At 45.3% G+C, this 23,140-nt stretch overlaps 1 protein-coding gene across 6 annotated transcripts in view; it reads left to right on the top strand.

The window, feature by feature from the left end:
- The window catches only part of SH3PXD2A (SH3 and PX domains 2A), a 271,290-nt gene that overhangs the window by 193,919 nt on the left and 54,231 nt on the right, over window positions 1-23,140 (top strand). For 2 of the 6 annotated variants that reach the window (XM_014959806.1, XM_014959787.1), the window contains exons 7-8: window positions 1,698-1,745; window positions 11,541-11,672. In XM_014959806.1, coding sequence (XP_014815292.1) covers window positions 1,698-1,745; window positions 11,541-11,672 — 180 coding nt within the window. Of the gene's footprint in view, window positions 1-1,697; window positions 1,746-7,410; window positions 7,493-11,056; window positions 11,673-23,140 lie in introns of those variants that run through there. The other 4 variants (XM_014959796.1, XM_014959822.1, XM_014959829.1 and 1 more) reach the window with 3 other exon arrangements.

The raw sequence follows: 23,140 nt of genomic DNA, 5'->3' as shown, positions 1-23,140 counted from the left end.
AGATCTGACAGCTGACTGAAGTTCACAATCCTGTTCCTGAAGGCAGTGGAAGTCTAGTCAAAAGCTAATAGACAAGTTGCTGACAACAACTCCTTCACACCCTTTCCATGCGTGCCCCGAGCCTGTAATAGAAACATGCTGTATGTTCCCTCCATAAGCTGAAGCACAAGTTACTCTGCCAAATGATTTCCTGTTGTACTCAACCAATGCAGAGCCTCTTTCTTTTTTTTTCTTAAACGGCAATCCAAAGTAAATTATCATAACTTCCCACAGTGTATTTTGTACTGTATTGTGACAGTGCAGTGCATGGGTTTGGGAGTTTAGATGGTTGGGAGGCTTCAGGTTTTTTCTCCAGACTGCCGCTATTGAGAACTGACTGAAAAGTAAGCAAAACACCAAATTTGTCTGAATTCTGGTCCTGTTTTGATGATACAATGAAAATTGTGAGCCTGGTTTAAAGAAAAGATTTCAAAACTTTACCGTTCCCTTAGTGCTAAGGAAATGCAGGAGTGTGTTTCTTGGACTTCTGGCTTCCAGTGGGAAGGTTTGAAAGCTGTTTCTTAATGCTTTGTGTCATGTTAGCAATTTCTCCTACGTCTATTACTGATTTTTGGCTGTCTTCTGATTGTCTTTTGACCTGCAGAATATCAAGTCAAATAGACAAGGCCACCAGTAGAGCTTGCCCCTCACTCCAAGTGTTTGAAGAGTGACCTCCGCTGTTAAACTGATGGGTCCAGAACTGGGCTCCCCATTGCAAATGCGTTTTTAAAATTGCATTTTGGAATTGTTTGTCAGAATTTAGGAAATTCTTGGCCTATCATACAAATACCTCTCCTTGTTCTTTCTCCCAGACAATGTGGGAGTAACAACTGTCCTTATCTCCCTCATCCCACAGAAGGGCAGTGTTTGCTGGTTCTTATTTTGAAATGGGGGCAAACCTTCTAACTCTTAAAATGTGCTTCCAGTCTATTCAAACAAAATTACCCCACCACTTAGCATTTGAAGATTATTCCCAGGATCCCAAGCCGAGTATTTACACCTCATTTCATGGAGGGGGAGGGAAATCTTTTGACCTTGTTGGTAGCAACTCTATTGGCTTTCTCCTTAATCGGGTTTCTGCCTCATTCATTGGCTAAAAACAATAGTATTTCTAGTTAAACTTTGAATGTACCTTTTTTTGAGCTTTGTACTCTTCTCTGTGGAGTGTTATTTGTCTATTATTATTTTCCTTATTGCTGTTCTAGGGTAACAAAACACAAATGCTTGTAGAAACTCGCATGTGTTGCTAAGCTCAATCTCCACAAGTTGCCTGTTGGTCTTTTGGGGATCATTAACAGCTGCAAAGCTAAATACTTTTGCAGGTCTGAGGCTTAATGAGTCAAACTGTCTCTTGGTATGCTTTCCCTGTCCTATTGGGAATGCACTCAGAACATGTTTTATTCTGAGATCTCAAGATCGGATCACTACAGATCAGTTTCAAAAGTTCTGAAAGTCCCCTAAAACATAAAAAATTAACTGGGTAGTTCTTATGACTTGACCTTTAATTGAGTCCCCATCATGCCAACACCACTCTTAAGGAAAACCTAATGTTTCTTTCTAAGCTGTCTTGACTAACTTTCAATCTGTCCCATATGACTGTTTTCTTGTTTCTCTAATTACTTTCTCTTTTCATGGCTGCCCTCTTCTTGGATTTCAAGTTTGGATGTCCAGTTTGTCTGAGACTCCAAAAAAGAGTGTCACTCCAGGTAAATTCTTGTGCCTTGGTGTTCTGCATGCTATTGAAAAGAAGTCTGTGATTGAAACTGTGTGTGGTTTTGGAGTTGTCTCGAATGTGAGTTTCTGGCAGTGGATATCCAGGATCTGTCATCTACATGTGTGTTAGTTTTTCATGATGCATGATTTCTGATAAGGAAGAGCTTTGCTTTTCTGCCTGCTGCCTCACCTTGCTGTTGCTGCTAGAAGTGGATGGTAGTTCGCTGTGTTGTATCTTCTTTGCCCAACTCAAAAGTCACAATCCAAAGCAGCTTCCCCTCTTGTGGTGGGTTGACCCTGGCCACAGCTAAGGACCTACACAGCTCCTTTGTCACTATCCCATGTGGGATGGAGAAGAGGAGCAAAATTGAGTAATCTTGTGGCTTGAGATAAAGGAGAGAAACACAACTTCTGAAATGCTCTTTTGCTTTTCCACAATAAGTAGAACAGGTTTTATGTGGAAAACCTGGGACTCTGAGGAAGATGTAAAACTTTCATGAGAGCAGAGACTCCTTGTCACAAGGATTCAGGAAGGGGGAAAACAACTTCTAGGTGAGGTGTCTGGGTCTGGGGAGAAGTAGTCCAATACAAGGCAAAACTTAAGCTTTCTAGTATAAGGAATCAAGACTTCTCCTGAGTAACCAGTGGATTTCTTCTGCAAACGCTTGTCACCTGATGTGGGATACCGGAGAAGAGGTCTTCTCTGCCTTCAGGCTTAAGATAAATGATCATGAGCCACAGGCCCTGTGTCTGTACAGGATGCTGGCCTGGTCATCACCCAGGCAGTTAAGGCCACACATAGGTCTTAAGGCAAGGAAAGATGGAAACACTCCTGCTGCTTTCCATACCTGATTTCATAAATATTCAAGTTCATGCCCCATTCAAAGTATGTGAACAAAATCCCACCATCCTCAATGGATGAGTGCTTGATTGTCTGTGGTTTTTAGTAAGCAGTGACTTCAGAAATGCTATCCTTGATGGAAGTTAAATATATCCCTGTGGTGGTTCTGCCTGGTCTTAGCAGAGCAGGTCTAATTTCAGGGTGGTAGTTGGATATAAAAGTGCAGAAATATCTGAAGTATTCGGTCACAGGAGCCTGGTGGTTGATAGGTCACCAGGGAGTTCAGGCAGAAAAACAGAACGAGACTGAACAGGAGAGAAATGAGTTGAGGAGGAGACAGAAGAGGTGGTGTCACTTGGGAAGAATGACAAGAAGCCCTCAGATTATCTGGCTGGGGGTGAGGTTGAGTTTCTCTGATTCTGTGTCTGTTGGGAATGTTTCATGTTGCTAAATGTGAAATGACAAATTGAATGCCAAGGTTTTCACCCTCCTTGAAGGGCAAGGAAGTGAAATCTTTAATAGAAGCAAATTTCTTCCCTTCTGTTGACTGCTTTTAGCTAAATGCATGTTGCTGGTTTGGCTTCAGAAATATCTGTGCAAATGTAAGTGATTAATTGCATTGCATGGTACTCAAGAAGGTGAATGTTGAAACATAATCCTACTCGGAAGTCTTCTGGTGCATCTGACAGGTTCTTAGCTGTTCCACTTCATGTGGCTTTTCAGTTTACTTCTCATCCAAACGAATCCCAAGTTTCCAACAGCTGCTTCTCAGTCCAAACTGCCATAGGCTGCATCCTAATGCAGCAGGGTGATGGAGCAGACTTGAATTTGAATATGATCTCCCAGGCTGGAGGCTGGAGACTAGAACAGAAGCCAATTTTGTGCTGCCCGAGCTACACTTGAGGGTGTGAAACTGTTCCACGAAGTGGAGACTCTACCCAAGGATTGGTTCAGTTTCCTACATTGGAAAAAGATGGGTGCCATACAGCCAGATCCTGAGAGGTGCTGTGGTGGGACACCCCAACTAGTGTTAAATTCCTTGGCTAGTCTGCTTTGGGCCATGTGGAGTAATGTGAAGGCGTTGCACCCCTGAGCAGGACTCGGGCAAGTGCCAGACTGTGGAGGTGACTTCAGCCTGGTGGAAGACCCTGTCTAGCAGCTGTGTGAGAATCTCCAAGCAGTTTAACAGATTTGTGGGCAGAATACTTAAGTGTTCTTAACTGTTGCTACCTGTAACCTAGTTGGTTGGAATCACTGTTTGTAGAGCCAACTTTCCAAGGAGTAAAAAGAGGACTCAACTTTTTTTTTTTTTCCTTTCACCCTCCTGCCTCTAATTTTTCTTGGCTCTGTCTTAAAACCTAGCAGATCAAAAATAAAAAATAAAAATCCCGAGACTAACAAGTTCCACTTGGCAAAGGTCAGCGCTGAATTTGTCCGTTTGTCAGGATTTTGTTGGAAGTGCTGCTGGGGACTGCAAAGAAGGAAGAACTGGACTGGAGCGCTCGCTTGAGAGAGTGCCTGCCATTTACCATGGGCCAAGCTCCTTCCCAACGCGCTCCCCATGGGGGCTGTGTTTTGCTGCTGGTTTTAGCTGTGCATCAGACACGTACTGCAGCGCTGGAAGCCACGGTCTACCTTAAAGCTGCCACTTGTCCCAAACTCTTGAAGGCTTATCCAGATCTTGGCTCTTAGAAGAGCTAGAAAATACTACGTGTGCCTTGTGCTGGGGAATGAATCCAGGCATCAGGCTAACTTTCTGCTGCTGTGATCACTGGTCATCTTCCCTTCTTGGTGGCAATGGGTGCTGTTGGCTTGGGCTCCCTGCAGCTGTTTGTAGCAGCAACTCAGGGGGGCAGGAAGGAGTTAATACAGCTTATGGAGATTTCTGCAGAATACAAGATTTCTGCTTGTATAGCCAGAAATATAACAAGAAAAATTAGAGTTTTTAGCTTCTCTGCAAGGAAGCTATTGCCCCACATACTGAAAGGCTTGCAGAGCACAAGTGCTGTGGAGTTGAGGAAGGTGTAGGCATGGATGCTCACTTAGAGGAACTTCTTGCACGTTAATCATGGCTGCTAACCTGGGATGAGAGGGTTTGCATGCTGACCTGCCCGTCACTAGGTGGATGGTGCTTGCCTTAGTGTTGGATGTTCTTTGGCATTTGGACAAGGTTTTAGGCCAAACTTCTTGGGCTTTGGGTCTTCTAAATTTAATGGTCATATCCCTTCCCTTTCTGTTTTAAATCCTATCTCTGCCTAACAGCGGGGTGTCATCTGCTTTTGAAACTATTTTCCGAAAAGGCAGCAGAATTGGTTTGCTCTTCATAGAAGAGCTACCTGGCTGAGGTCAGGAAAGAACTACAGAAATGATAGTGCATCAATAACCTGATCAAAATACATATTTTTCATCTATAATGACGCAAAGAGACTTTTGCCAGTACTGTTTAATTTGGACTGGACTTTTGCTGAATTCGTAGAATCATAGAATGGTTTGGGTTGGAAGGGATCTTAAAGATCCTCCAGTTCCAACCCCCTGCCCTGGGCAGGGACACCTCCCCCTAGACCAGGTTGCTCCAAGCCCCATCCAGCCTGGCCGTGAACCCCTCCAGGGATGGGGCAGCCACAGCTTCTCTGGGCAACCTGTTCCAGTGCTCTATCGCCCTCATAGTAAAGAATTCCTTTATCTACTATGGGTGGTGTTGAACTTCTGTCTCTGTTCCTAAAGCTTTGTGGCTCAGGACTGCCGTACCAAGTTATTGGTCTAGCAAGTTATACTGCTGTTACAGAATCACATGGGGTTGGAAGGGACCTCTGGAGATCATCTAGTCCAACCTCCCTACCAAAGCAAGTCGTCCTAGAGCAGGTTGCACAGGAATGTGTCCAGGCAGGTTTGGAATGTCTCCAGAGAAGGAGACTCCACCACCTCCCTGGGCAGCCTCTTCCAGGGCTCTGCCACCCTCACAGCAAAGAAGTTCCTCCTCAGGTTTACATGGATCTTCTTATGGTCAAGTTTGTGCCTGTTATCTCTTGTCCTGTCCCTGGGACAGGACTGAAAACAGACTGGCCCCATCCTCCTGACCCCCACCCTTGAAGTATTTATAGGTGTTGATCAGATCCCCCCTCAGCCTTCTCTTCTCCAGACTCAAAAGACCCAAGTCCCTCAGCCATTCCTCATCAGAGAGATGCTCCAGGCCCCTCATCATCTTTGTAGCCCTCTGCTGTACCCTCTCCAGCAGTTCCCTGTCCTTCTTGAACTGGGGAGCCCAGAACTGAACTGTCAAGTCAAACACTGCCCGGACTGGGGGAATTCCTGTCTAGCAGAGGGGATGGAGATGAATCTCCTGTCCTATTGTCACAAGTCTTGCATGGCCTTTTAATCCCAAGAACAATTGATGTGCAGATATAGCCTGAATTTTGCTAAGTGGGAAGGGGGCTGAAGTCAGGCCGGAGTGCAGGAGTATCCAGATGAGTCAAGGGCTTGTTTGTTTAGGGCATATTACGGGGGGGGGGGGGGGGAAGAGGGGGAAAAAATAATCAAAAAACCCACAAACACCCCCTGCTGAATAGAAGAGAGATCTTAGGCTTAGAAACATGGGTTTGATCTAAATCCATGTTGTCCCCAAGGAGACTTGTAGGCTTCCTCAGCCTCATCCCACTGCTTACTCTAGGAACTAGTTATTTTTGGAACTGCTTTCTGGAGACCCCTGTGAGATCATGAGCTCTTCTGCAATCTCATGTGATTTACGTAGTAAAGTCTGCTTGCTTTCTTGTGTGCATTAGACACTTAACCCAATTTTTAGGCAGACCTAAGCTTTCTATCTTAAAATACCTGGGGATAGGTCTCTGGTGGAAGGCTTAAAGAAAACATGCAGTTTTAATATGTTTATTTATCATAGTGACTTGGTCCTTCTGATAAGAAATAAGAGGTAAAGTTTTTAGGGGAAGAAAATCTCTTTGCTTAGAGCTGGGTATATGGCTGTCGTGAGGGAAGAGACAGATTGGAGGACTTTGAGTAGGCTTGCTGCTATTCTGGGTATTCTTTTTCCTTTTATTTTTTTTTTTCTCCTCCTTCTCCAAAAGGAGTTTTCCAGAGATACATAAAGGCTTACCCTTGACGAATTGGCTTGAACAAGAAACCACAGCTCTAGATCCCAGCTACCGCAGTTACTCCTCCCTCTGCGCAGAAAACTCTGGAGCTCTGACTTTATGGCAGGGGAACCCATGGGGTTTGGGGGTGCTTTTTGGTGGACACCCCCCTTCTGCAGACCCCCTGCTTGTCCTCAGCCATTGTGTCCGGGCGGGAAGAGCTGGGATTACCTGCCAGTTGGTGGCTCAGCTGTGATTCATCCCCATGGCCTTCGCCGACCGTTTCTGTGGTTTTGGCCGCTTCTGCAAAACTTCCACTGACCGGCCCAGTACTAATTCATTTAGTCTGAATCTGTAAACACTTGATTGATAATCATGAAAGGGGAATATAAAAGCCTGTGCGCTGTATGGATTAAAAGAGCAGACATGTTTATAGCCTGATAACAACACAGCGCTCTGGCAAAGATCAGGAGTCTCGGATTTCCATATCCAGATGATTTTATTTTTGGAGTCCAGTTGGTGGTTTTAATTTTTTTGGCTATTGCAAAACCATCCTAGGTCTTAGCTGTTGCAACACAGGAGGAGGAGGAGGAGGAAGAAGACGTTGCTTGGAACGGGTGCTCTGCGCTCTTATTTAGGAGGCTTCTCTCAGTAGTTGCCGGTCTCCGAGTCCAGCGGGAGGAATGATGCTCCCTCCTCCCTGCCTGGCGAGGGGGACAGGGTGCAAACTGTGTCACTTCATAGTGCCAGCTGTGAGGGGCACGCACAAGCTCCGATGACATTTCTGCCCAGCCCCGGGAAGGGAATCGCTGAGGTGAGGAGCGGGAGGATTGTAAAGTGGAGCCCTATGGAGAGGAGGAGGGGTATCCTCAAGACTTTAACCAGGAAACGGACTCGAGGCAAAAATAAACGGAGAGGCAAGCAAACTCTTATTTCAGCCAGCGATCTATCGTGCGCTCTGCTTTTCGGGGGGGGGGCTTGCAAGTTGAAGCTAAACCAAAAACACTAATTCTGCTTTTTTTTGGGCGTTGGGGGGGAACTTTAGCTGCCACATCAGCCGTATCATCTCCTCTGCTCTCTGTTTCTCCTGCCTGGGCTGAAGAGTGGGTTTTGTTTTGTTTATTTTATTTTTTTTTTTAAACTGGGGCTGTCCCATCAGGGGGACACTGCAGTGTGTGTGTGAGCTTGCTGGGGAGCTCCTGCTGCTCTGCAGCCCTCTTCTCTGGTGTGCTCCAGGCTGAGCAGGCTGTTACCTGCAATGAGATGCTGTGTCCCGTGTTACAAATTAGACCTGAACTAATTGCCAGGGATACGGAAGCGCCCAGGGTGGTGGGTGCACTTGGTGCTGTGCTCTCTGTGGTGTTGCTTGGCTTGGTCTTTTGAATCCCCTTTTTTGGGGGGGAAACCTGCAGTCTCACATAATGTACCAGCAATGTTGTGGGCATCCTGAGTGTCATTGAGGAGTAATTCATCTAAAGATGTTTGTGAGGGATGGAAGGCTGAAGAGGGTTAAATTTGGGGTGGTTGTTGTTTGTTTGTTTGTTTTACTCTACTAACTGTGCCTGAAGGGAATGTAGTAACAACCTAAACCAGGCTATCCAGAAAATGTTTAAGGCTTTGGTTACTGGGAGGAGCAGTTTCTCTGTCTTCTTTCCTTCTTTCTTTCCTCCTTCACTGAAGTCTTCCCCACTGTGCAGTGCCTCATTCTGGGCAAGCATCACTCCAGGAGCCACAGGGACCCCATCTCTCCAAAGGGGGATACCCTCTGGGCATGATCTGCTGTAGCTGGGAATGAGCAAGTTTGACCTTGGTTACTTCCTAGGCCAAGGAATTCTTAACTTTTTTTTTTTTTTTTAATGAGAGCTCTGTAACACTTACAGAAGCTTCTGTTAAGTCTTTTAGTTGTGTATGTTGCACCAGCCACTGTAGTGACAAAGAAATCCTCCCACAGAGAGTACCTTATCCATGGCAGGATGGAGTGAATGGCATCATAAAGTCCCGCTGGGTTGCAGATGTGAGTGCGGGTACAACTTATGTTGCTGGACTGTTGTAAACCCACTTTTTTTGACGTCAAAGCTGCGGAGGTGGATTTGAAGTGCTGCTTCTCTGGGTTTCCTGGCAGGGTAGCTCCACTGGCACATGGTCCCTGGCGTGGCCTCAGTGGCTGACGGTGGGGTGTTTGCCAACCTGGTCCTCTCCTCCTTCCCATCAGGGTCATGTGCAACACACAAGCACTGCTCCTGCCACCAAGCCAATGCTGTGGTTTGGGCTTTTTTTTTTTTTTCTTTCCTTGCTCACATGAAAACTGTCTAGGAGATTAGAGGAAAGAAGATGTTTGGGGTGTCTATTAAGTAGCTTCCTGCATGTCCCCTGCTGCCTTTGCCACTGTTTGGTCCCTCCTTTTGCCTTTCCACACAGTGAATCCTCTGCTGATGCCACAGCCTTACGTTTACATGTGTGCAGTATTTGTTTCTAGTTAGAGAACTGATATTTATCTTCAGGCTAAAACAAAGGAGGGATTGTAGGTGTTACTTGCCTAAGTAGGTTGAAGGCAGATGATGCTGCTGCCCGATTCTGGACTGGAGCAGGGCCTGTGGGGAGCAGTATGAAACAGGGGAAAGCACCTCGTCACGCTGTAGATAGCCTAATTAGCACTGGTTTAAACCAGAACACACAAGTCAAGTTGATTCATCATGACCAGAAACACGATGCTTACTTGGAATGAACAGCTATGGTGAAAACTTTTATTATAAATTTCAGTGTTGTCAGTTCATGGTCTTCTCCCCCTATTCCTGCTACTGGCTGTGGTTCAACTATCCATAAAAAAGCTAAATGTCTTAAACACAAACTTCTAGAGGAGATGACTCCTCTTTAAAGAAAATTAACCTATGTAACCTGAGGAGAGTCAGAGGCACACTTAGGGAGCAAGGAAGTCTTCTAATTTTCTGGATTTCTTAAATCTGGTCCAAAGGGAGGCATTGTGATAGTGTTTCCTTTCAGGAAACAGTTGAATTAATTGCTTTTTGTTCGAGGATTTTCATTTCACAGGATGCTGTTTTAATGGCTGATGCACTCTTTACCTCTCTCTTGGCAGGGATGCTAATTATTTGTCTGTGGAATCACTTTGCATCTTCAGCCCAAACGCATATGAACACGCCGCTTTTGAAAATACAGCGCTGAGCATCCTGTGCTTGGCTGTCAGTCCCCTGACTTGTCTGGTGGACAGTTTCAGACCATGCTGCTTCCTTCCCGTCTCTCGTAGCCAATTTGTCATCAAGAGATTCAGGAGACCTGGAGCCTGCTCCTGGCTCTGCCCCCGTCATGTGAGATGGGACTTGCGGCAGGTCCTCCATCTGCTGCCGTCTCCCCTTTCCATCTGCGTCTTAATCTAGAGAGACAGGAACTGCCTCTTACTGCATGAAATGTATAATGATGCTGTTGGCCCAAACCACTCTGCCCTGATACGTGTTGCTGTAATTTGGGAAACCTGTGAAATAGTTTTGCGTTAAGGCATGTGTCTGGTGCCTCTTAGAAACTGTAGGTGCTTTCTTGCTCTGGTTTGACGCTTTGAAGCCTGTGTAAGGGAGGGCAAATTAAGAGACGCTGGTGGCCCAAAGGTTTTGAGAACTCCTCGAGGTGGTTTCCAGGCAGAGCACGGTCAGTCTGTGCCTGGGTTTAGGGGTACGGGGGCCCTGACCTCACTGTTTATGTTGACCAGAGTGTAGAGATGTGTCTCCTACAGCAAGTGGCAGGGTGAGGAGGTCCCTCTCTGCATCTGGCACAGCGTCATGCCCGCCTTGCAGCTCCACCTCCAAAAGCATGATTTTGATTTGGGGGTGGAAAAGTCAGAAATCCAAAAAAACCCAAAACCATCCCCAAAACCCCCAAGAAATAACTCCAGGCATGTGGGAGAAGGGAAGAGAAGGGTTATTTTGCGCTTTTTTTCACCCCTGTGTGTGTGAGAGCCCTACGCTCATTCATAAATGGCTCTGAGAGCTGAAAGCCCTGGGTATGAAGAGAGAGGAGAGGGTTGGCTCCCAAAAGGTGCCGAAGGGTGATGGAGAGGGGAGGAAGCAGGAGCTGTGTGCCTGCTGGGGCACCCGGGGCCCCGCTCCCTCCGGGGGCTGCTCGGCCGCGGGGAATGCGGAACTGCGGAGCTGGCGGGGGGCAGGCAAGGGGGGGGTGGCCGGGTTTGAGCAAGGATCTGGCGCTATAACTCTTTTTTTTTCTTTCTTCTGTTTCAAGTAAACACTCTTCCCCGCCCTCCCCTCTCTCCCTCCACCCCACCTCCCTCTCTTTCAATCCCGCTCATGTGTTTCTATTTAAGGGCTGCAGCGCAGACGAATATGATTGGCATCTACAGCCCCCTCTTGACTTTCAGCTCGAGCCTTTAGAGTGGAGAAGGAGCTGAGCCGCCAAGGGGAGAGCTGTTTTTTCTTTGGGTTTGCTGGGGGGGATGGCTCAGCTGTGGATTTATGCTACTTCTGCCCAGGATTTTTCTCTCTGAATGGGAGCAAGGATTGTGGAAACCATGTTGGGAAGAGGTTTATTTTCAGAATCCATCATGAAACTTTGCAACTAATTCACTGTTTTCAGCTCCTTCTCGTATTTTTATATTTTTTTTTCCCCTCCCCTTTTTTCTTCTTCTTCTCTCCAATGTCCCTCTGTGCTGCTGGGTTGTGGGCCAGAGGAGGCTGTTTCTATATGGCCAGCCATTTGGGGATATGCTGCGAGCCAAGGTTGTTTGCTGATTCGCTTGGCTCTGGTGACAAGTTGGCCTGTCGTGAATCGGATGGACGGAGGTCGCTCTCGAGGAGCCATGGCTGGAAGCTGGCTTACGGCTTGCTTTTTCCCTTCCCCAGGTGCTGATGCTAGCTCTGAACCCATGATCCTGGAGCAATATGTGGTGGTGTCCAACTATGAGAAGCAAGAGAACTCTGAGATCAGCCTCCAGGCTGGAGAGGTCGTGGATGTCATTGAGAAAAACGAAAGTGGTAAGACACGTTTGCTGCTTTTCCCTCTTCCAATGGTCCGGGTGTTTGTTGTTTGTTTTGTTTTGTTTTTTTTTTTTTTTGCGTGTGTTCCTCTTCTTTCAGTTTCCTCATCACTACTTGTAACTGTACGTTAGCTCCATCTGGTACAGTTACTATGTCTGGCTGAGGATGTTGAAGTTTCTTAATGTTGATTTGGGCTGGGGGCCAAATGTTGCCTTCTACTGTAAGAATGTTTCATGGGTTTTGTGCATTAATTAGCCAAAGTACGCTAATGGAAAATGAAGGTGAAGGAGAGAAGGATCTGCAGCTAATGAAGCTGATGTATAGTAGACTGATATAGTTGCCCTGCTGTCTCTTCAAGTCTCTGTCAGCGTTTCCATTACGAACTCCCTTTTTTGGAGGATTTATAGGATGAGTATTTAAAAATTGCTTGGGATGAAACTTGGCTTGACAGCTTAGCCTGTGGCCCAGAGCTCGGTAGGGAGGGGGGAGAATGTGCGTAGATAAATACGTGGCCGTGCACAGTTTCAAAACTTCTTGCAGAAGCGTTAATTGGGGAATTTTGAGGCAAGGAGGCAGAGCCTGTAACGTAAAAGCAAGATGAAATCCCTTCTGCCATCCCTGAAATAGCCAGCTTCCACTTGGAAAATGATATTTTTGGCAAGTGTTTGTATAGATATCTTTTGTGTACTTTAACTCTTAGATGCCTGGTAGCTTTGAGTCAGCCCGAACAAACCCAGGAGACTGTGTACATGTGAGTGGTTGGAGCGGGTTAGCAGCTGGTTTGAATAACTGCATGTCTCCAGCAGCTCCCCCTCCTCCTCCTCCTCTCCAGTGCTCCTTGTGTATTAATCCAAAGCTGTTGTCCAGGACTGGTTTCCAGCCCACTCGTGACTTGTGTATCCTCATCCAGAGGAGCTCCTGGCATTTGGAGCCATATGAGTTGAAGGCTGATGTCGTGGTAGCTCCTCATGCAGGGCTTTCAGGGCTGGCTGGCTCTGGAGAGTGCAGGGCATGCCAGAGCCTGGGGGAACCAGGGCACCCTGATCTGGGACTCACATCCATCTCCCAGAGTTCTGAGTCGGGTTATCCACAATGATGACCGTGCATTGTATTTATTTATTTTTCTTTTAACTTTTGTTTGCTGTCTGAAAGCCTAATGCTCGTTTGGCTGAAAGCAATGCAGTCGGTTGCTGGCCAGTGATTTAATGTGGTGTCCAAAAGGATAGTGTGTGGAAATGCTCTGGCTAGTATGAACAGAAATGCTTGTCTTCTGGACACTGACTGTGTGACTTGCAAAACTAGTAGAGGATAAAATGCTCAATTGACCCACTTTAAAGCAATTGTTACGATTGAAGGGGGGGAAATGTCTTAACTTCGTAAACTGTGTCAAGGCTAGTGGACAACCATCTACCCTTCCAAGCCTGAAGGGCTCCTCATTGTCAATAGTGGGTGTTCCTGCTGTCAGAACAAGCCTGGTTATTGTGGCAACTTATATTCATACCCATGATATCCCTGTCTTGGCTAATGGCTTATGGAGCCAAGGGAATTGGGCTGTTAAATAATGCAAGAAGCGTCTGAATTCCAAATTACAGTTCCTTTGTATTTTCTTTTAATGTGGCCTCTCTGCCTTGCACAGTTCACATCGTATTGTATTGAATCACATGGTATGTGAAGATATAAATGGAGAGTGTCAGGGTTTGAATTTAATTAGTGGGTCCAGAAATATGACTCTTCTAAGGAAACATGCTTGAACTTGGATTACAGTTCTTAAGACCATATTCTGATGCTTAGCAGCCAGACTTCTTAATGTCTGTGTAAACAAGGAAGGAGATCTGAAGCTCTGAACACCATGCTATGATCTTGCTCTTATATATGTGTGTATAAAATATATATTTTTTTTAAAAAAAACCACTGATTGGTGGTGGAGAAAGCATCATTTGCTTTGGGTGCTTGTATAAACTGTTCCAGCAAGGAAATCATGTTTTAGTTGTTCCAAGAGTGGGACTCCAAACAGACACTCTTATTCTCTCCTAGGCTAAGGATAACACAGGAATGACTTTAATACTATGACTTCTCTCTTCAGCTGTAGCTGAGCCTATGAATAGCACGTAATAAGACTAGCAAAAGTTTCTCAAGTGTCAACTTTAAAAATTCATGAGTTATTGTTTGAATTTGGGTACCTGTTTAGCGTAGGCAAGCAAGCCTAGAAGATGTAGTTATGACTTCTAAGAACATGGAGATATACTTTTCAAGAAAATAAGATTATTGAACAATGCACATGTACCAATTCATCTGACTATATGCTTATGTTGGCTTGATAAGTGTTGTGAAACTATATCTGTGACTGTATGAATTGAGCTTGTTCTTCTCCTGATCCAGATAAGCAAAGGTGATGTAAGGTGTTAGGGATGTCACCTGCAGCAGGGACTGTTTCTTCAGTGAAAAGAAGGAAGCATGGCTAGAGAGCTTGTTAGCTGTGTGGCTGAGAAGTCCCATCAGACTGGGCAGTGTGCATTGGTTGTACTGCTGGGCCAGTATCTCAAGCTTCCTTGTGTGTATAGATGTGTATAGCATATCATATACCTGGTTTGTGTTTTTTAGCTGTACTTTGGCTAGATACGAAAAGGCTTAGATGACTACTTGATTTTCAAACCTTGCCTGAACAGGGTTGCTTGCTAAGCCTAGAGATGCTTAAATGGTGGTTTGTGGTTTTTTTTTTTTCTTATCCTGGAGTGGGAAAAACCTTGACTTGTCTCTCTCGCATGGCTTTGTAGGGAAGAAACACCTTCCCTTTGCTAGTCAAATGGCCCTATGCTTTTTACACAAGGAAGGTCAAAACCAGCTTCCAAACAATGGTGCCTGTTTAATGTCCTGCTGGATGTTTTCTGCTGAACACTTCTATGGCCTGAGCTAAAGTTACCGTCTCCTGTGATGTTTGTCTGCAAATGGAGTACCCCTTGAAAGTAAGCTCTGCTTTCAAAGGCCAGTGTATAGGGCAGAGGTAGAAAGGGGGGGGGGAATCTGACATTTGATTTATTGTAGCTCTATGTAGTCATCATCAAGCTGCATTAAGTTAATCTTAAGTAAGTGTGTTGCATTTACTGTATTGTACAGTGCTTTTCCCATATAAGAAATGGTATTTAATGTGCCTTGCAGGCAGATAGGTGTGAGCCCATTTGGTAGGGCCTTGTCTCATACTTAGTCTTCTCTTTTGCTAAAAGATTTGGATGAGGTTGTCTTCGTTATTGGGCCAACAAAAGTTATGACTTGGACGCCACTTGAAGTTGAAACTTGTGTTTGGTGTTATGACTTAAAAGCAAGGGCAGTGTAGCATATGTGCTAAATAATTTCTGAAACCCTTCCTCTCGGTTGCAAAGCCCATGGGTCACTGTAACCTGACAGCTGCTGCAACTGCCACGAAAGCAAACTTTGCTACACTGAAAGAAATCTGTAGTAATTCTATACTTCAGAGCAAATTATTTAGTAAGGTACCTGCTCAGACTTAGCACTTGGGGGTTTTTTTGCAGCAAATACCTATCTTGGCTCAATAAAAATTGTCCTTCAGACCTTCTGAATTCTAGTTATGTGAGCAGAAGACCTACAGTGTGCCTGATGTATCTGATGGATGTTTCTCTCTTTCTTTTTTCCCTTAGCTGAGGAGGAAAATCTGTGTGTAGCAATGGTCACAAACGTGTCAGGAGAAAAACGGAGGCTTAGAGTCTCTTCCAGATGGTGTCTGGGAGCAGGCTGCAGTTATAGTTCCTCGCTGGAGGTGACTGTAATTTGTTTAAAGGCACTGTGTAACCAACCTGCACCATCCAACACTGTCTAAACATTTCTGAGCTGTTTCAGAATAACAATGTGAAGAGTCAAGTCTTGTCTGTCAAGTGCATAAACTTCTTTTAAATCTTAACTAAAAAAGCCTTGTGGAATGACTTTAAAATGTATTTCTGCTGCAGAAAGGGAATGTTGTGACTTTAAAGCAGGAATCTGCACAGATTTCTTTAAGGTAGAAAGGGGAGGGACTGGGCTGGAGCAGCTCCCTCTCTGCCAAGTCTTGCGTGGATGTGGCTTGAAACGGTCAAGCTATAAACTGTGGCAGCAGTGTTTGCAATGGAAAACCTGACAGCCAGGGAAGTGTAAGCGTATTCCTGAGCACCCCTGCCTCTCCTGCTGCTCCTCTGCTCGCAGGCAGGATGGGGGCTCTTCCCTGGCAGCCTCCAGGAGCTGTGTCTGCGTTGGAGGCATCGTAGGATGGTGTTTTCAGCTGGGCTGAGCAGGACCGTAGCCATTTCCTTCACAATTACATAACTGCAGACCAATTTCCAATATTATATTACGCACAATACGTAAATCAAAGCTATTATGGTTAGCATAACTTCCCCAGAACCCAAAGGGAGCTCTGAGAAGGGAGGCTGCTCTTCTCCTTTTGCCTCATACGTGGGACATGGCACCGAAATACCCATGAAGAAGGTCTCTGCTTGTCCCAGTGCCCTGGAGTTAGGGGTGTTGAGGCTTGCTGGTTGTCCACGCAGGGTTGGGAGATCAGTGTGTGCCTGCCAATGTGCTCTGCATCACCGTTTGGTTTCATTTGTGCCGCTTGATGGCTGCAGGAGGAGAGGGACATAAAGAGGCCAGAGCTCTCTTGTGGCTCTGACTCCTGGGGATACACTGGCTGCCCTGTTTCAAGCTCCATCCTCTTTGATTGACAGTTGTGGGGTTTTTTTTTAGTTTGGTTTGTGCCTCTTTATGAGAAACACAGCACCCTTTATTTGAAGATATTGCTTTCTGGGGTTAAGTAACTGGTCTTACTTAGTACCATATCAGACCAAGTTTAGTTTCTTGATGAATTACTGTGTCTTGGCTAAAGGGGCACCATCAAAGTGGACCAAATGAAAACCTCCATGTTTCTAGCATCTCATGGATCATCTTTGATCCCTATATCCCCTCTGCTGTGCTTGCTTTTGCAAGTAGCATTGATTTATTTCAGTCCCTTTTCCTTAGCGTGGTGGGTCCCTGTAAAGAGATCTGTTCCTGTCTTATATCTGCTTTCTGCTGCTTTACCCCTTGCTCTGGGATGTTTTCTTCATGATCTCCACTTTGTACACAGGGGGAGCATGGCACTGAGTGCACTGCTAGCAAGTGGCTCTGAGCATTAATTAGTATTACCATCATGCAAAAGATGGCCAAAACCAGTGCAATTTGTTTATTCTAATGGACAAGCCACACGCTAGCAGTTTCCTAGGCTTCAAATGTGGATGTAGATCTACACAAAATTGCAAATGCAGTTACTGGTTGGCTGGATGCATTGCCAGACACAGTGTGCCTAATTGCCAACATCATGCCGTATTTTAGGTTCAGTTGTGCATGGTGGCTTTCCCTGGAATGGTTATTTTTTTCCTTACAAAGCATTTCAAGAGTGGGGTACATCAGATGTGATTCAGGACTTGATTTCTGTCTGTACATCTGTTTGGTCCAAGAGATCCACTTTGCAGCTTTGTACTTCCGTTTCTTCCCAGCGTGGCTGTGTATTTGACTTCTAAACCTTATAAGAGACCACGGTCATGATATAAAAAGTAAATACTCCCTCATACAGCAGCCTCTTCTCTACATCAGTCCTTGAGCTGTTCCTGGAATTTGAGGAGGAGAAACAAACACTTATATTGGCCAAATATCGTTCCTCTAGCACCCATAGCTACACCCCAGAGGACAGGTTTAGGTAATTGGCCACCACTAAATACCTGGGGTAGCTTGTGTGACTACTCTTGTATGCACCAGTGTCCATAACTCATCAGTGGAGCTGAGTTCAAGGAGGGATCACCCCAAACCCCTTTGGGAGAGGGAGGAAGGGCTGTACTTGGGTTGGAGCAGACTCCAGTGCCCTATTCTGAACTCCTGGCTGCCTTGCTGTGTGTTCTGCCTTTCTGTGCCTGTCACCAGCCCTGCAGCAGAGGATACTCGATCCACTTATGAATCAGTTCCTGTCCTGCTGCAGTTTTCTGCCCAGCGTGTGTACTAAAGCAGACAAACACAGGCCATCTGAGGAGGCAGGGTGGGTGATGAGGAATTTTTGGCTAGGAGTTACTGGAAAGTTGTTCAGTGTCCTAAAAAACAGTGTTTGTAGAAGTTTTCCCTCCAAACAGGGACAATGCTGGCAAAGCAGAGATGATATTTTCTCCTTCAAACGCTTGCAGCTCAGGGGCTGGAGAAGGGTTTCTCTGTGCAGGCAGAGTTTCAGAGCTGTCTGTGGTGAGGGTAAGGATGCACAATGGCACTTGCCTGTCTCCCTGCAGCAGTGCCTTTGACTCTGAAAGTCTTCAGGCTTTTTGGAGACAGTGATCAAGGTTGGTTTTTCTTTTTGCTTTGCAGCAGTGTAAGCAAAGCATCCTGTTGATTCATCTGGTTGCAAAGAATTTACTTAGATTTTAGCTGTCTGGAAGCTGGTGTCTGTGGAGAGAGCCTTGTTTTAAAGTAGTCAATGGAAATAGGGTCAATGAAGTATTGGTAGGATGGACAGGAACATTTAGACTGATCCAGGCTCTGTGCTGGCTCCAGGGGAAGCCTGAGACAAGCTTAGAGCAGAGAGGTAGAGCTGGATGCAATGACTCACTCTGGCCAAGCTCTCACTAGAGATCAGCTCCTTTCTGGGAATGCAGTGCCTGACCAGCCCTGCAAACAGTGCGAACCGGCACTCCCTCTTCCAGTGGCCTGTTTGCAAAATGTTGAATGGATGGAGAGAATTTACACTCACACCAGAAAGAGCCGGATCAGCAGGAGATGAGGAGGAGCCCTCCTTCCTCTGCTCTTGCCCCTGGGAGCCCAAGGGTGGGGTGACACTGTCTAATGACTTTAGCAGCTGTACTAAGCTGGAAGCAGCCCCTGACAGCCTACCCTGACCTCTCTGGTGATTCTGTTTTGTAAGTATTTTCTAACCCTTTTCTCTTGCCTTTTTTTTTTCCCCTAAACTGATTGTTTTTTACACATGTGCCTCCGCAAGGGTAGGGAGATAGTGGCTGCTTTCTTTTTCTGACTGTTTGACTTTCAGCAGGTGAAGGGTGTTGCTAGGGCTGAAATCCTCATTTAAGTTTCAAGACTTTTAACTTAGGTTTACTGTGCACAGAAAGGAAGCACGCCACACTGTTTCTGAAGCTGCTTCCTCTGAGCTGCAGTTCAAGGCTGCCCTGTACCTAGGCTTGGGCAGTAAGCTATTTGGGATTGACCTTTTTAGACCTGCTATTGACTGAGCATCACCAAATCACAGTCTCAGCTGAGCTTGGGAGGTTGCTGCATAAAACAATGCTTGAATTATGAATGTGTTGTGATACTCACGCTGCTGTCTAAATAGATGCTGGTGTCTAAATGGATTTCCTTTCCCCTGCTTGGTCACTTACGTGGTAGATGATGTTTGTTTCTGTATTTAAGAGCTTGGAAGGTAATTCTCTATGCTAGAACCAAAGCAGGGTTGTTAATAATCTGATGTTTGTAGCTGTCCTCTGCTGTGGAAAATGAGGTTGTTCATTGCCACCTCTGAAATACCTGCAGGTTTGTGACTGTAAAGGGCTTGAGTGGGCTCCTGCTCTTCTGCTGAGAATACTTGTTCCAGCCTTGTGACAAAGAGAGACTGTGCTCTCAATTTCCATCTCTTCTGGGAACACTCTGCATTTGATAGATGTCCTTGCAGTTTTCCTTTGCCCAGCTTTGAATTGCAGTGCGTACTTGCTCCAAAATCTTGGTGACAAGCTCATTATGAACACTTGAAATACAGCTGGCTCGTTACACTACGCCCTTTGCAGTGCCTAATTCTGCTGAAGCTTTCCTGGGACACCTCCAGGCTGTTGTGGAGCTCTGCTGGTAGGGATGTTTTGGTTATTGGGATGGAGGAGTTGATTGGTGGCTTGTATTATCTGGGACTCGTGTGAGTTGGGAGCAGCTGAATGTCATACTAAAGTGACCTTCAGTGCATTCATAAAGCCTGGCTACAGTTGACTATTAGTGCTGCTCCTTTAGGTTCATCGTGGAAGTTTTCAGTGTAGTAAGAAGTATTTTCCAAATAATGCTGCCTCATTTCATTCTCTGATAGAGGGAAAAGAGTGATTAACAGGTAGTAGGGACAAGAGATATCATGGGGTCATATTCCTGTAAAGCATTCTCCTCTTTAATTGTACCTATCAGATCCCTTTTGTGTAGTGTTTACTTTTAAATTGTTTTAAAGAAACATCTCTCCAGATAGAGACACAATAAAACCAAACTTCCAATTCGAAATCATTCCTCTAGAGCATGTTTTCTCAAATGCTTTGGGCTTTAGTGTGTGGTTTATATTAATTTTTTTTAGTCCCATTCCCATTGTTTGTCTTAATCTTGGGCAACTGGTATTCTGACAGGGCTAGTTCAGTTATGTGGGTTTGTTTTTTTTCCTTTTTATGGAGACATTTGAAGTTCAACCACTTTGACTTCTGCATTCATTTGCCTGTTCTTTAGCTGATGTCACATGTCTGTGAGACAACTCTCCCCCATCTCCAGATTTCTCTAAGCTAGGGGGAAGGGTTATTACTGTGAATAGAAGTCTCCAGATTTATTAAATATGCATCTCCAGGGCTGGGTTTCTCCCATCTACTGTCTTCTAAGCATCCCACTGAAGTAGACAGGTTCCTTTTACACTTCCGTCTGTCTGGCTTGACGTGGAACAAAATACTACCTCTTTAGTTCTACAGTTCTCCTAATCTCTCAAGAAACGAGAATAGGAGCCCAGAGAGAGGAATCCCCCTGCCTTGCAAGACCCAGCAACGCAAGCCCACTTGCAGGGGTTGAAAGAGCTGGTCAGTATGTGTAAAGCATACTACAAGAAGTATAGTTCAAAGAGGGGGGAAAAAAGAATAATGTCAGCCCTTGCAAAGGTTGTTTCTTACCTGCAGCTGTTCTGATTTCCCCATATCCAAGGGGCTGAGACCCTTAAGACTCCCCCCCTCCAGGAGCAGGGGAGGGACTGCCTGGACTTCATGTTTGGTAGCTGTAGGCATGAAATACATGCCAGGACTTCTGAGACTGCCCTGCTGGTCTGGCTGCTGGGGAGAGGGTGGGATGTGACCACTGAAACCACAGACTTGAAGACTTAGTTGTCTATAAAGGCGATTTAGTCTTGGAGGAACAGAGTGCATCAGTTAAGCATGGAGAAGTCAAGACAGCAAGCAATACCACCTCTGAGTTTGCTGTATGACACAGCCAGGTACTTCTGAATAGCAGACTCTCCTGGACCTCTGAAAACTTCAATTTTGAAATTTCCAGCTGCATGCAAGTTCCCTCCTCTTTCCCTTCTCATCTAATCCTGCTGTGCTAAGCCTTTACGTTCAGGCAGATAGTTAAATTCTCTGTTTCCACTGCATACCCTGTTTGGAGCCCAGGATGGCAGGCTGAAAAGGAAAAAATTTTACATAGCATCCCTGGTTGGAGCCTTTACTCATTACCTCCTCTGTTTATGCAGTTACTGCCAGTTTTGGGACCCTGAAACCTGCCCCAAGAAAATGTTTCCAAGGAAAATCTGCTTTTCGTATTAGAATACATAAACTTTCTAATGATTGGGTTTCCTATATCAGCCAAATAGGTCACCAGCTCAGCACTGCTGCAAGAAACTACCTGAGGCCAAGAAGATAGAAGGATATTACTGAAGCCTTCCAGTGAGTCCTGGTTGGAGTAGATGATCTTAAAGGTCCCTTCCAACCTAGACATTTCTATGATTCTGTAGGTTCCTTGTGGGCTACATTCCTTGGGATGTGACTGTCTTTAAAAAAAAGTAAATTAAAAAGCATTGTTTACGTAGGTTTTTGTTATTACAAAGCTTCTTTTAAGAAAGCAAGTCACTAAAATGGCTTTAAATAAGCCCTGAAAATGCTAAACTTAATGCATAGTGACTGATGTCTCCTGCTCTTTGTTTTAGTTAATCAAGAAAACAATTATACACAAAGGCTTTGGCTCTTGTGGTAACTTTCAGGCCTATTTTTCAAAGTAAGCAAAAGACTGATGGTGCATTTTTGTTGTGTCAGATGAGGACAAGATTAATAAAGGATGGAAGAGATATTTTTTTTTTTCCCCAAGCTGCACAGCAAATAAGCAGTTCTAATAATACTTTGGCAGCAAAATGGAAGCTGTAATCATTAGCAGACGCGTTTCAGTTACGACCAGCAACATAACTCCTTACTTTTGGTTTTCATGTTAAGAAGAGTTCAGTTTCCCCACAAACGCATTTCTTCTCTACCTTCAGATTAAGCAAAACCTATAGAAGTAATTGCCTTGTTTAGGAGTTTCATAAGACAGTTGGATTTAGGGGGTGGCTTGACAGAGGGGTGTACGTTGGCTCTTCCCATGTCCTCCTCGGGCTGGGGCATCTGACTTTCCAGCATTCTTGATGGGGGTTTTAATTATTTTTGTGGTAGAAAGATGTTGGCTCGTAGCTGGATGAACTGAAGCAGTTCTGGAAGACGCAGGGGATGAGATGGGCTCTCTTGGATCTCTGTTTTACTGGCTGGCTTCTCTTTACTATTTTTATTGGCTGGTTTGGTTTTTTGTGTCTTGAAACTGAGTGACTTCATCTGAAAGTTTCACATGCAATGGGACATCACTTTATTTCAAATGAAACTGGACTGCAGTTGTATTGGCAACGCAGTCAAACTTCAACTTGGTGGTAATGCCAAGTATTTCCCAGACCTTGCTTGAGTCTGTATCTCCTGTTTCTCTCCGCAAGGCCAACACGTGCTGGAGAGCTCTAGCCTGTTGCTTTGAAAAGTTGTTTAAATTCTGTTCACAGAACCACCTCCTGCTGATCTTTTCCTCTCTCCCATTGTGCACACACCCTTTCTGGTAAGCTTGCTGGTGGGATGGGCTTTAATGCAAGCATCTCTCCCAGCGGTCGGAGGGAAGGGCGATGCTGGGTGCACTCTCAGGCTGCAGACCCAGCTTCCCTTGGCTGCTCCAGCAATACAGCTGCCATATGTTTGCTTAAAAACCCCAGGCTGCTTCGATACTTGGATAAAAGAGAAAATAAGTTGTTGCTCTCTGATGATGAGCAGCAGCTTGACTAGCTAGGCTAATGGTGGTGGGCACATGCCTGCGCTGTCTGACGGGAGTAAGATCATGCCTTCATGGTTTGATGTCCAGCTCTTGAGGCTGATTTTCAAATGGTGCTGACTTTCACACGGTGACCATATGTGCAGGTGAAATGTATCCTTCTTAAGGGAAAACAGCTCTTTGGTGACTGCACGCAAAACCTGGGCAATTGGAATAACAAATGTCTTTGTGCTGAAACTGAGATGAAGCTAAGGAAGCCTTGAGCACAGTCCCTACTCAAACGTGATGGAGGTCATGGGGAGGGATGCAGGGTAAATCTCCACTCAGTGGTGACCCTAGGATTGGAACAACAGCATCTAATATTAAACCAGAATCATTGGCATTGAACATTAGTAAGTTGATAAACA

Source organism: Calidris pugnax, unplaced genomic scaffold, assembly GCF_001431845.1.
Source record: "Calidris pugnax isolate Ruff unplaced genomic scaffold, ASM143184v1 scaffold4, whole genome shotgun sequence".
Taxonomy (NCBI): domain Eukaryota; kingdom Metazoa; phylum Chordata; class Aves; order Charadriiformes; family Scolopacidae; genus Calidris; species Calidris pugnax.
This window is presented reverse-complemented; position numbering and strand designations above follow the sequence as displayed.